General features: G+C 52.1%; 1 protein-coding gene across 4 annotated transcripts in view; it reads right to left on the bottom strand.

The window, feature by feature from the left end:
* SIL1 (SIL1 nucleotide exchange factor) overlaps window positions 1–14,281 on the bottom strand; it is a 237,024-nt gene that overhangs the window by 181,826 nt on the left and 40,917 nt on the right. For all 4 annotated transcript variants that reach the window (XM_077786721.1, XM_077786720.1, XM_077786722.1 and 1 more), the window contains one exon: window positions 5,650–5,770. In XM_077786721.1, the coding sequence (XP_077642847.1) occupies window positions 5,650–5,770 (121 nt within the window). The remainder of the gene's footprint in view (window positions 1–5,649; window positions 5,771–14,281) is intronic.

The raw sequence follows: 14,281 nt of genomic DNA, 5'->3' as shown, positions 1-14,281 counted from the left end.
GGAGAAGTGGCCAAAGCTCTACCTTTATACTGATTCGTGGATGGTAGCCAATGCTCTGTGGGGCTGGCTGGGAAGGTGGAGCAAGGCCAACTGGCAACGTGTAGGAAAGCCAATCTGGGCTGCTGATATATGGAAAGACATTGCCTCTCGAGTGGAAAAGCTAATGGTGAAAGTCCGTCATGTAGATGCCCATGTCCCCAAAAGTTGGGCTAATGAGGAGCACCAAAACAACGAGCAGGTAGATCAGGCAGCAAAAATAGAGGTGTCAAAGATAGACTTAGATTGGCACCATAAGCGAGAGTTGTTCCTGGCTCAATGGGCTCCTGATGCCTCAGGTCATCAGGGCAGAGATGCCACCTACAAGTGGGCACGAGACCGAGGGGTGGATCTAACCATGGACAGTGTTTCCCAGGTTATCCATGACTGTGAGACGTGTGCTGCCATCAAACAGGCCAAGAGAGTGAAAACCCTTTGGTATGGTGGGCGGTGGTCCAAGTACAAGTATGGGGAGGCCTGGCAGATTGACTACATCACACTGCCCCAGACACGCCAAGGCAAGCGCTACGTGCTGACCATGGTAGAAGCCACCACTGGATGGCTGGAGACTTTCCCTGTACCTCATGCCACTGCCCGGAACACCATCTTAGGCTTGGAAAAGCAAGTCCTGTGGAGACACGGCACACCTGAGAGAATTGAGTCTGACAACGGCACCCATTTCAAGAACAGCCTTATCAACACCTGGGCCAGAGAACATGGTATCGAATGGATATATCATATTCCCTATCATGCTCCAGCTGCCGGCAAAGTTGAACGGTGCAACAGACTCCTTAAGACGACCCTAAAGGCACTTGGTGGGGGAACATTTAGAAACTGGGAAATTAACCTGGCAAAAGCAACCTGGCTGATCAACACCCGAGGGTCTGTCAATCGAGCTGGCCCTGCCCAGTCAGAACCCTTACACACAGTAGATGGAGATAAGGTCCCTGTAGTACATATGAAAGGTATTTTAGGGAAAACTGTTTGGATTAATCCCACCTCAGGCAAAGACCAACCCATTTGTGGGATTGTCTTTGCTCAAGGACCTGGTTACACTTGGTGGGTAATGCAGAAAGATGGGGAGACATGCTGTGTACCACAGGGAAACTTGGTCTTAAGTGAGAACTGGGTGTAAGATTTCATTGTGTGCGGATGTGATAATGTGGTGGTTTGTAAGATAAGCTTGTATTCTATTTGCCATCTGTTGGAGGTTGGGCAGGTTTGTTATCTCTACCAAGAACAATGGTTTGCTCCGAAGAGGTAATGGTTTGTTAATGGGCCATTGACTGACTCACTTCAGGGCTGGGAACATAAAACCATCCCATTGTGAGATGCCCCACCCAGAGGGGGAAGACAAGCACTCTTTTATTGTATAAAGTGGTACCTTTTGGGGGACAGAGCAGCCCTCTCTTTGCGGGATTCCCAGAGAAGCAGCTCCTTCGGTGGGATTCCCAGAGAAGCGGCCGGAATGCGGTGAGGCGGCGGCGGTGGAGCTCGGAGGCGGCCCCGGCGTAGAGGAAGACCGGACCAACAGCCACCAGATCTTCAGAGAAAACTATACCTTTCTAAAGATCACCACTGCAGCTGCAATTCATCAGCCACTGCAAGAGGAGCAGCTATCATTTCGACCGGACTGCTACCAACACCCCGAATCCTCAGGTTGTGGACTTTATAACTAGTTTTGTGTGTACCGATTGCATTTGCCTTTTTCTAAATTGTTATCCAGTTTTCTCCAAGTAAAGAATTGTTACTCCCATCCCCATATCTTTGCCTGAGAGCCTTTTAATTTAAAAATCCTAGTAATTAGGAAGGAGGGGGTTTACCTTCTCCATTGCACAGACTCCTGCCTTGTCAAACCAAGACAATTGGGAACTGTGGCACCTGGATCTGGGGGGCTGCAGGGGCTGGTGTTTAAGGCTTGCAGCCTCCAAAGGCTCCGGGCTTTGCTCCCCAGCCTGCTTTGCACTGCCCTGGGCCCGGATTGCTCCAGAGACAAAAGCCAAGCCAGGGCATCCTCAGCCTGCCCCCACTGCTGCTGCTGCCAGCGGCCACTGGCCCCTGTCCCCTACTCGGGGGCCAGCTGCAGGGGCAGGGCAGGCTGTGCTGGGCAGGGCCGGGGGGCTTTGGGCCCTGTGGCTGCTGCTGCTGGGGGCCAGGAGCCCAACAGGGCCCCGAGCTCAGCCCCTGCCCGGCCAGCTGCCCTCAGAGCCCCACACTGCCCAGGCATCCCCAGCACAGGGAGCTGTGGCTAAACCCACGCAATCCTGGTGAGAAATTCCCCACAGGAACTAAACCAAGGGTTCCAGGGCAAAGTCAGCACCCACTGACATTTAAAGCCCCTTTACAGAGGTGGCTGCAGGGCTGGGGTGATCTCCAGGACCTCTGGCAGTGCCCGGTGCGCAGCTGAGGCTGTGGGGCTGCTCCCAGCGGGACACAGCACCGGGCTCAGGCCAGCCCTCAGCCCTCACAGCTGATGCCAAGAGAGAGGCTCAGAAAGCAACTTCACACCTCTTGCTGCAGATATTTCAAAGCACTAAATGCCATTCAGAGAAGCCAACGTGCCAATTTCCTTTCGGCGTCCAGGCATGAGAAGCCATGAAGGTGCCACTGAATGTGCACTCAGGGCACTCCCACTGCCATCCCAAAGGGATCACCAAGGACAGGGCTCTGCTGTCAGCGCTGCTGAGCTCCTAACCCAGCAACCCAGTCTCAGCAAGAGGCAGTAATTGACTGCACCAGGGACACTGGCCACTCATAAAAGGCATCAATCGCACAGCCCACCCAACCCAAATTCTGCCATATCTATCTTTTCCCTCTTTTCTCTTCCCTGCTTTCACTTTCCCCATTTTCTCTGTCTGGGAGCTTGGCTTTTCTCTCTCCTGTCTGCAAGTTCAGCCGCACGTGTAACTCTGCAGGAACAGCCTGAAATACCGGGAAGTGGTAGAGCATACTTTGTCAGGAACAAACTGCAGTGACAGGACAAGGGGGAATGGGATCAAACTGCAAGAGTTGGAAGAGATTTGATGATGGGAAGAAGTTCTTTACTGCGAGGGTGCCTGTCCCTGTCACAGGGACAAGCGCAGAGAGGCTGTGCATGCCCCATCCCCAGGAACATCCAAGGCCAGGCTGGACAGGCTCCAGAGCAACCTGGTGTGGTGGCAGGTTGCTCAGGTTGAAACCAGATAATCCTTAGGGGCCCTTGCAAGCCAAACCATTCAAGGATTTGATCATTCCATCGTCCCCATCTCCCCATGTGGAATGGCCCTGAAACTTCTGTGACATCACAGCTCCCAGAGTGTTCCAGGTGGAAGGTCCAGGACCTGGAACGCAGCACAGCAGACACTTCACCTGCTGCCAACGGTCAGCGCTCACTCGCCCTTCGCTCTGCCCGTCAGTGCTGAGCTCTGGCTGCTGCCTGGGCTTTTCCTGCCCCTTACTCTAAAGCCAATCCCAGCAGGATGTGCACTGCTGCCCCAGTGCAGGTACACTGCCAGGCCAGGGACGGGCACCCTGCTTGGGCAGGCTGCAGCCATGTGGGAATGGATGGTGTGGGACAGGAAGCCCACCAAGAGATTGTGCTGCCTCTTGCAGACTGCCATCGACACCGTGGAGGACATGGAAGTGGACACAGTGCTGGACAGGGAAGAAATGATGGAGGTGGACACAGATGAGACGGCTGAGGACATGGAAGTAGATGAGGAGGACACAATCGAGGAAATGGAAGTCGATGAAAAGGATGAGGAGGAGCCCATGGTCCTTGGCTGAAGATGGAGCCCCAGGAGCGGGAGAAGCCGATGCCTCCCATGCCCTGCCCACAGGCAGAGTGTGTCCCCTGACACCAGGCTGGGGCTGGGCTGGATGGCCCCGCTCGGGGACACGGTGCCCACAGGGGGCCCTGGATTGTGCTGGCACAAGCAGCACCCCTGGCCTGCCCTGCGCTTGCCTGGGGCCGTGCCAGCCCTGCCAGCCCTGCCAGCCCCTGGGCCCAGCTCCCAGCCCAGCTGGGCCCAGTGCTGGCACCAGAGTCCAGCACTGCTGCTGCTCCATTTCCTCCACGACTGGTGGACATGATGGCCACAGTTGTGACCCCTTTGTAAATATGTTCATTGGAATAGAGCTTTTCTGTAAATATGTTTAGAAGTTTGTTAGGCTATAGGATCCCATGTAAATATGTTTTGAAGATTGTTGCTGTTATAAGGATTGTTACAATAAAACATGTTTGTAAATCCAAGGGTTTGCCGATCTTTGGAGAAGAGATACTGGTAATTTTCAAAAGCTCACTTCTCTTTGCAATTCCTTTGGGCACAGGCAGCGTTTGCGCAGTTCTGGTTTCCAGTTGTTCTGGGTTCCCGGGGCTGGAGGTGCCTGGGGGGGCTGGCACGGCCACCCCGGGGCTGGGGTCCCTGTGCACAGGGGCTCCCACTGACACCACTCCTGGCACTGGGCACTGCTGGGCTTCCTGGGCAGGGACAGGGCAGGGCCCCCAGGAGCAGAGCTGTCCCCAGCAGAGAGGGGGCTCTGACAGCACTGGCCCCTGCAGCAATGCCCCCAGGCAGGCAGGAACCCTTCAGCCACCCTCGCTGCTGCAGCCACAGGGACTCCTGGCCCGAGAGCCGGCATCGGGCCACAGGGATGCAAAATCCACCTTCCTGCTCTGAAGGCCATGGCAGCCTTGGGAACTGTGGCACCTGGATCTGGGGGGCTGCAGGGGCTGGTGTTTAAGGCTTGCAGCCTCCAAAGGCTCCGGGCTTTGCTCCCCAGCCTGCTTTGCACTGCCCTGGGCCCGGATTGCTCCAGAGACAAAAGCCAAGCCAGGGCATCCTCAGCCTGCCCCCACTGCTGCTGCTGCCAGCGGCCACTGGCCCCTGTCCCCTACTCGGGGGCCAGCTGCAGGGGCAGGGCAGGCTGTGCTGGGCAGGGCCGGGGGGCTTTGGGCCCTGGGGCTGCTGCTGCTGGGGGCCAGGAGCCCAACAGGGCCCCGAGCTCAGCCCCTGCCCGGCCAGCTGCCCTCAGAGCCCCACACTGCCCAGGCATCCCCAGCACAGGGGGCTGTGGCTAATCCCACGCAATCCTGGCGAGAAATTCCCCACAGGAACTAAACCAAGGGTTCCAGGGCAAAGTCAGCACCCGCTGACATTTAAAGCCCCTTTACAGAGGTGGCTGCAGGGCTGGGGTGATCTCCAGGACCTCTGGCAGTGCCCGGTGCGCAGCTGAGGCTGTGGGGCTGCTCCCAGCGGGACACAGCACCGGGCTCAGGCCAGCCCTCAGCCCCCACAGCTGATGCCAAGGGAGAGGCTCAGAAAGCAACTTCACACCTCTTGCTGCAGATATTTCAAAGCACGACATGCCATTCAGAGAAGCCACCGTGCCAATTTCCTTTCGGCGTCCAGGCATGAGAAGCCATGAAGGTGCCACTGAATGTGCACTCAGGGCACTTCCACTGCCATCTCAAAGGGATCACCAAGGACAGGGCTCTGCTGTCAGCACTGCTGAGCTCCTAACCAAGCAACCCAGTCTCAGCAAGAGGCAGTAATTGACTGCACCAGGGACACTGGCCACTCATAAAAGGCATCAATCCCACAGCCCACCCAACCCAAAGCTTTGCATGTCTACCTTTTCGTTCTTCTCTCTTCTCTCGTGTCACTTTCCCCATTTTCTCTGTCTGGGAGCTTGGCTTCTCTCTCTCCTGTCTGCAGGTTCAGCCGCACGTGTGACCCTGCAGGAACAGCCTGACCTACAAACAAAGGTCACGTTATTTCAGAAGGCTGCATTGCTCCAGCTTTGGGGACAACTGGGAGCTGAAGAAACATGCTCCTCCCTGGGGGAAGGGGGAAAACTTTCATCCCACACATTGAGGAGTGGGCTATTCTCTACTGATGCCGTTTCCATCCTGAAACACCCCTAAGGTGTTGCTTTTCCTTCCCCAGAAATGCCACCGGAGCCACCAAAGCTGTCCCTCTGCTGCCAGGCTGGCTCTGATCCACAGTACCGGTGGAACCCTGAGCCAAGCAGACACTGGTTCCTTCCTCTCTTCTTGCCCAGGTCCTAGGAGAGCACTAAAACTCCACACCCGGAGTGGATTTGTAGGCTTCATGGAGAAAGGGGAATTATTACTGATTGGGGCAGACAGAATAAAATGAAGCTGCCAGAGGGAAATCAAAGCATCCCGCAGAGTACAGCCAGGTACGCTGCACATCAAGGCTGTGCTGGTGTGGAAATACTTTATTAAAAGGAATTTATGATCACTACTATCTGCCAACAAAAATATACAGAATACATTAAGCTTCAGATTTAAATTCAGAAAAGATTGGAAATTCAGAGTGGTTTTCACCAGTTCACCACAAACACATCTCAATGGCCAGCCCTACACTGGGGTGAAGAGGAGGATAGATTTGGTTGCTACTTCTTGATGGCATTTCTTCTTCTCTTAATGCAGGAATTCTGCCTGCCCAGGACAGCGAGGCTGCAGCTGAACAGCCACAGAGCTGCTCACAGATTGACAGACAGACCACAGCTGCTCACCCTCCTCCCTCCTGAGGATTCCTTATTCAGCCTTTCCTTTCTCTCTTCCTTTTGCCTAAAAAAATACCTGGGATAGAGTAACAGCTTGCAGGAGACAGGGAGCATCTCCTACCAAAGAGAAGTGAAGACAAGGGTAATTATTTTGTAGAATAAATACGTGTACTCCCAGACAAAAAGCTCTGGTCTCGGGAACAACTGGATTGATCCCTCCCTGTTCAAGACCACAGAGACACTTCCCTGATCAAAGGACCTGGTACTTCATATGTAAGACTGGGATGTTTGTGACAATTCAGACAGAAACATTTCAAAGCCTGTAGTCATCCAGTAGGTATAAATGCATTTAGAAAATGCAGGAAAATCCATCTTGGAGGATTTCCTACTAAAACAAGGTTTGCATTTCTGGCAGGCTCTCTTTCTCTCCATCAGTCCTGCCTACTGGAAATTGCATTGGTTGGACATGTGAGAGGACAGGTGTGATTATTTCCCCATTTTAGGGGAGGACAGGCTAGATGTGCCTCCTCCACACTTGGAGTGCTTTCCATGGACAGGTCCCAACCTCCTCCTGCTCCTTAAACTTGTGATACACAGGACCTTTAATCTCTGTCTATCTATGGGAGCATCCTCCCACACTGAGAAGTTGGGCTCTGCAGGAATTTGGTGCCATCATCAATCTGTGCCCCTTGCTGGTGGTGGAGCTGGGATGTGCTGATCAGAGAGGAGTTTGTAGGATCTCCATGAAAAGGGCAGCACCACATCTTCTGTCCCTGGCTCGGGCAGCACCTGCACAGGGCTCTGCCAGCACAGCCAGTGAGACCCTGGTGGAGTGGGAGGTGTCCCTGCCCACGGCAGGGAGGTGGAAGGAGATGAGCTTTAAGCTGCTGTAGGATGAAATGCCAAAGCGTGCTGAGCAGGAGGCAGGAGGGGATCGGGAGGACAATCCCTCCTCTGCAGACACCAAGGTGCTCAGGGGCACAGCCAGGGCAGCTGGCTGCCTCCCCACAAAGCTCAAGGCTTTCCTGGCTGTGTCACCAGTCACAGCCCCAGCAGTGGCTGCAGCAGCTCTGGGCTGTCACACAGCCAGGAATGGCCCTGACAGGGAGCACAGCACAGCTCCAGCTGCATCCAGGCACATCAGCCTCCTGCCTGCCAGGGGAGAGGAAGGAGGTGGATGGAATCCCGTTGAGGGAATCACCCAAAAGGAAAGCACAGGAGCAGGCTCCAGAAGGGTGGGGGGCTGGGGAGTCCAGCCCTCAAATTCCTATTCTCAGTGTGAGAAAAGCTATTCGCTTCCAAAAAGTTTCAAAGGTTTATTAAACCTTATAAAAAACACAGCAGAAGGCTGAATAGTGAAAATATTAGTGTTGGGAGCAGAGGATTTTCCCACCATGTGCTCATCCACACAATGGAGGTTTCACCTTTTAACCCTTTATCCCCCCAAAGTTGTGTCCATCGACTCCTCCTGCTCTGTCCAGTGCTGGAGATCACTTCTGACACCTTGACTGGAGCTCAGGTGCTGCCACAGCAACGAGCCACCCCTCCCAAATATCCCAAACCCAGGGCACCCCTGATAACAGCACAAGGGGGTAAAACATAGCTATAAAACTTCTCTTTACATATATATATATGATATTTGCCTTTTAATTGTGAGAGTCAACCATCGCATTACTCATGTGTCACATCAGCAAGCAGGAAATAAAAGCAAACCCAGGCCTGGTGCTCACGAGCTGCACACCCAGCACAGCCAAATCACAGAAACTGCATCAGCCAAGGCACAAACCCTTCCTGCTCCTGCTTGGCACACTAAACGAGATTTAACCAAGAGCATCCGAACCCCAGAGCAAAACTCACAACCCCAATGTGTTTAAGCAGCTCTTGGTGCTCCAGGGACTTCCCTCCCTGCTCAGCACAGTAGCCCAGGTTCATGGCACAGCAGGACAAACGCACTGCTTTAATAAATAAACCATGAAAAACATCTCTGTTTTCAACAAAAATATTGACATTGACACTTAAAAATGTTACAGCTGTTCAAGGAAGGTCTTCTGTCTTATTTAGTTTGGGGTATTTTGAAGTCAAAAATGTGTTTGAGGGTGGGTTGACTTGCATAATGTGATTAAAATTGCTGATTTCGATGAGTAAGCTGGAAATCCTGAATTTTAATCATGTTTCAGTATGCAGCTTCTAGACATTTCCCTTAAAAATAGTTGATTCTCTTTGATTCCTATAATTTGATACTATTCAACAACTGGGAGCACACACTGGAGCAATACATGTGTAAGCAATTACACAGCTTCACATGCTGCTAAAACAGAATCATTTTGTTAATAGCTTTTTCCCAAGAGAAATTAATTTTTTACTTATTGTTTGCATTAAGGTGCACTTGGGAAATGAAAGTCAATTAAAAAATACAAAAACCACATTTTTATTTAAGGCATTTTAAAACATTTTTCTCCTTGACACCTCAGACAAATAAAAGATTTGTATCCACAGGTAGGCACTGCATAGATGTGTTACAGAATGGTCCCTCATCCCTGAGAGCTGCAAATCCTACAGCTGCCAGACCTCATCCCTTGCTCCTCATAAAGGGAAAGGAGAGTTTCCATTCTAGTTAATTTCCCAGCTCTAAATCAACTACAAGTGAGCAGAAATAGCTGTGAGATCCCCTCACAAACCTGCCAGAAGGGCTCCAGCTGTGAAGGGGGAAGCAGCAAACTCCTGCCCCCACAAATTGTTTGGACCCCTTAAAAAATATCCCACTCTTGGGATTTTTTTAACTACAACAAAAATAAATTAAAATAAATTAAAAATAAGATCACAGAATCCCCAAATGGTTTGGGTGGAAAGGAACCTTAAAGCTAATCCAGTGCCACCCCTGCCATGGCAGGGGCACCTTCCACTGTCCCAGCCTGCTCCAGCCTTGTCCAACCTGGCCTTGGGCACTGCCAGGGATCCAGGGGCAGCCACAGCTGCTCTGGGCACCTGTGCCAGGCCCTGCCCACCTCCCAGGGAACAATTCCTCCCTAATATCCAATCTGAACCTGCTCTCAGTTTGAATAGGTGTTATTGCATTGCCTTGGGATGATGGATTGAGAGAAAGCCTCAGGGTTTGAGCAGAGCTCCCAGTGCCTCTGCTGGGAACGTGTCACCCACGTGTACCTCATTCACTCAGCTGCCTTGCAGCCAAAAAGACAGTGTCCAACAGGTAAAGTACCCAGAGGATAAAACCCTTGTCACTGCACAAATGACAAGGTCTTTATTGGGAATAAATGTCAAAGCAGAGCGACAGCATTTATTTTCCAAGCAGGAGACACTGATCCTGTGGCAACACTGCAGGGATGGTGTTATTCCTGTTCCTGATTTAATCCCTTTATCAGCTGCAGAAGCACCAGGACAGGCTTTGGTCTCCCATGCCAGCTCTGACTGACACTGCTGTCCCCACAAGCTGTCCCCACCCCTGGGTGCTGCCTCTGCAGCCCAAAGCACCTGGAGGTCCCTCTGAGCATTAGCACTGTTTCACTGGATGCACTCTGTCCATAAAGTTGCTTAAAGAGACGCCGAGGAAGACTTTAATTTATAGCCCCATTCTTTTAATCTTGGTCAGCCAGATTTTTTCAGACATCTGTTTATATCTCCTTATAATATATTGGCTGGAGCAGCAGCACCAGGCAGCAGCTCCCTTGCAGGGGCTCTGCTGACATTTATAAACCAAAGCGATTTCTCTCATGTGCTTTATGTTATCAGCTAAACCTGTCCACTTAAATTATTGCCTTGTAACCAAATCACAACTATCTGTTACTCTGCTCTGTGCACGTTTCCCAGGCTCTATACCAATATCAAGCTTTGCAGAGTCTAAAAACAAGATGATAAATTAATAAACAAATGGAAAACAGGACATGCTTCCACCAGGAGGATCAGGTACGTTGTGCACCACATTACTAAAAGCAGAGGGCTGCTGTGTGGAATATGCAGCACACAGTGATATCCAAAGAACCCCATCTCTCTTCTTCTAGACCAATCAAATGACCAGCTGTGTCTCCTCACTAAAGAAGAAAGCTCTCATCCTGCCCAGCTCCTTTCCAGCACATTATTCCATATTCCACAGGTGAGTTTGTGTTCCAGCATGGGGACGGGGCCCATCTCATCCCATCCCGTCCCGTCCCGTCCCGTCCCGTCCCGTCCCGTCCCGTCCCGTCCCCACCCCTTGGACAAAGCTCCCAGCCACTGACTGCCCACCAAGAGGAGCCCAAGAGGGACATGAGACTGTCCCCCTGCAGCACCACCCTGTCCCCGTGGCAGCTGGGGCAAGCAGAACAAGGGTGATCCAGCTCGCTGAGGCAGGTCCCCAGCTTATCCCCAAGTGAGCATCCTTGTTTGGCATTGGTAGAGAATTCAAAAATCTATCAAGGGTTTGAAAACAAGCCCCAGTTATGAGTCCGTAAGTGGCTCTGCAGCTCTCAAAAATTACCTTGGTATGTGAGCAAGCCTCAGATAACATCTACCTTCCTTTACTCTTTGTTTCTCTCCACGCAGGGAGTGAGGGAAAAGGGACTTTCTTTCTAGTACAGGCAACAAAGGAATCTGGAATCAATATGTGAATGTTCCAGCAAAACACACCGGCAGTGCTGCAGAACTGAAATAATCACACTGCCAGAGCATCCATAATAACTTATCTGGTGGCACTGCACCTCTCCATTAATAAAATAACGACTAAAAACTACCAGGAGACAAATCCCAGGGAGCAGCAGAGCTCCCCACAGCTGCATCCCCAGCTCCAGGAGCCACCAGTGCCATGCTGGGGAACTGGCTGAGGCCAGGGCATCCTGTGCTGGTGACACACAGGGGACACTGTGCCTGCCTCCAGCTGTGCCCGGATGGATGGGATGTCCCACACCAGGGTGCTCAGAGGAAAACAGAGGAGCCAGGCCGAGTCTGAGGGGCTCAGCTCACACCCAGACTCTGGTTAGAGCTGCTGAGCAAGGAAGTAGCAAAGCCTGACTCTGGTTTTTTTCCTTTCTTTCCTACAAAGGCAAGTCCTACCACTCTCCAGATTGTTTGTTACTTCAAAACAGAATACTTTTACACACAAAAGAAAGACATGTAGCAGGCACAGGTAAGAAAGACATGGATTACTGATGGGAAGAAGAAGCCCAGAGCCTGAATCTCATTTTATTTCTTTCTCTGTCCCTTTTTCAATCAGCTATAGCCTTTTGCATTAGTTCACTGTCTGACACTCACTGCTCCTCCCAATTAAGTGCCACTGGAAAATGTCATTAATATTTTCTATGTCACCTCCTCTTGATAGCTGGTGGAGATGTTTCAGAGCACCAGGCCTGGAAGCTCCCCCAGCAGCTGCCCTAGCACCCCCAGCATTCCCCACCTCGGGCAGGGAGGAAGCTCAGACATCTGTGTGCACATCCCAAGTACAAACTCCTGTGACGCTGGATGAAATACTTTACAAATCCACTCCCTGGGCAGCTCTTCCTTCCACTGTACTGCTGGGAAGCCACAGCTGCCTGTTGAGTGCAGCATCTCCTCAGAGAAACACCAGCCTGGCCACTGCCTGTCAATTCCTCAGGTAACCAGTGACAGCAGGGGCTCTGCTACCTACTGCAATTAATTACAGACAAAACTCTTCTATAAAATCACTGTCTGCTGTCCATGTTCATAAAGTGTCCCTTAAGCATGAGCTCTGCAGGGGATGGGATGCAGGATGAACCCCTGGGGTGATGCACCATGCCCAGTGCCATGGTGCCACCTCTCCCAGGCACTGCCCAGCTTGGGGCAGCCTCTGCCTGTGAGTGACCAGCCCTGGTGGTGCCAGTCTGGTTTCATGCTGCTGTTATGTTTGATCATTGCCCAGAGGGATGACAAGGACAGAGATGTCCTTCTCTTCCAGGATTGCAGAGGAAACCCTAAGAGAGGAGTTTTGTCCTTAGAGCATGAGCAAACAATTGGCACTGCTGCTTCCTTCTGCCTCCCAGGGCACCCAGACTCACAGGGAGCAGGCAGGGCCTGATCCCCCAGCCGCCTCACAGAGGCTCTTCCAGAAAGGCCTGAATGGGATGAACTGTTGACAGACTGAATGAAGAGTTCAAAGCACCTCAACAAAACCAAGGAAATCTCATGGAAGAACTTCAGTTGGTCAGTTTACCTGACAAACCCTTCTGTGACATTCCAAGATATGTTAATAAACATCCTGGAAATCAACCTGTCAAAACAGTGATGTCTAAGTACAACATCTTCTCCAACACTGATTTTGTTTCGTGCTGCAGTGGAGCAGGGACAGAAGCCATCTGAAATGCTTTCAAGCTTGCCAAGGGTAAATCTGGCCCCTGTTCAACACCCAGCACTGCTGCTGGCAGCAAAGGCATTCCTGGGAAAGCCCCAAAGCCATCCTGTTCTGATACATCCCAACAGCAGCTCTGTTCCTGCCCAGGCTCTTCACAGCTCCCAAAGCAGCAGCACTACTTTCTGCTGGACTTGAACCCCACTTGAACAGGGGCAGGGAAAGAATTATGGAATGGTTTGGGTTGGAATGGACCTTAGAGATCATCCAGCCTCGGCCCTCCTGCCACAGGCAGAGATGCCACCCCAAAAGGGCTTGATCCCGTTGCAGTTTCACATTTAGCAAGAGAGAAGCAACCCACTGGTGCTTGCTGTGCTACTGCTCTCCTGTGGCTGATGCCACAGAGCTCACTGGGTGGATTCAGGGTGTTAAGGGCTCCTCACACCAGGATTACAGAGAGACACACCCCCACAGTAACACTGGGAGAATTTTCTTGCACCCTGTGATTTTTAATGCCAACCTTGCTGCAATAACCACATCTTTAAGCACCATCCATCAGGCCTTCAGCTCAAACACTTGTTTGGCTGAAAAGGGCTTTAGAGCCACTCTTTTGTCACAGTGCTGAGAGGTCTTCTCTGTAATTTGTTCCCTTCAGCAAACAGAATGAAAACGTTTTTAAAATGATGCCAGAATCCAATCCCTCCTCCTGTGATTCAATCCACAGCTAGCAGAGAACAAAGTCTCACAAGGAAGGGGCTCCCCACTAAGTAACCCTTGATTAGAGATGTGAAAGCACCATTCCATTTGGACATTGGGCAGGGCAATGCTTGTGAGTGGCCCTTTTCCCTGAGCCAGGGCTCTCCTGTGGCTCTGGGATTTATGTTCTCCCAGCTGATCAGCTGGTGCTGAGTGCTCTGAACGCTGCTATTCAAACCAGAGGCACCCGAGAGGCTGGGCTGGGCTCACTCCTCATCCACCTGCCAAATCCGCTTGGCTTCTGCAGCGAGAGGGAAGGAGGGGCAGGTGAGCCCATGGGGACAGGCAGGGCCCTGGCTGGCAGTGCCAGAGCAGGTCCCTGTGACTGCCACCCGCCCTCGCTGGCAGCCAAGATGACAATGATGATGATGGCACACATGGCTCAGCCTCGTGCCCAGAGCTGAGCCAGCTGCCTGCTGAACACACACCAAACCTCATCCCTCTCGTGCAAGGGAACCACGAGGACAGGAGGGGTGGCTGTCACACACAGGGCACAGTGTGGTCCTCCCATGAGGTGCCTGGGCCCCCTGGAAACCTCAGAGTGATGGAAGAGAAGGTGGAGGCCAGCAAGGTGCCTGGGGAGGAGGGATCTCAGAGAAGGAGAGGTCACAGGAGGGCTCTGGAGGGAAATACAGTGCCTCTGATGGAGGCACTGCTGCAACATCTGCTGGTGTATCTGCTGCT

This window comes from Lonchura striata, chromosome 15 (assembly GCF_046129695.1).
Source record: "Lonchura striata isolate bLonStr1 chromosome 15, bLonStr1.mat, whole genome shotgun sequence".
NCBI classification, from domain to species: Eukaryota; Metazoa; Chordata; class Aves; order Passeriformes; family Estrildidae; genus Lonchura; species Lonchura striata.
Note: the sequence above shows the minus strand (reverse complement) of the source record. Positions and strands in the feature narration are given on the sequence as shown.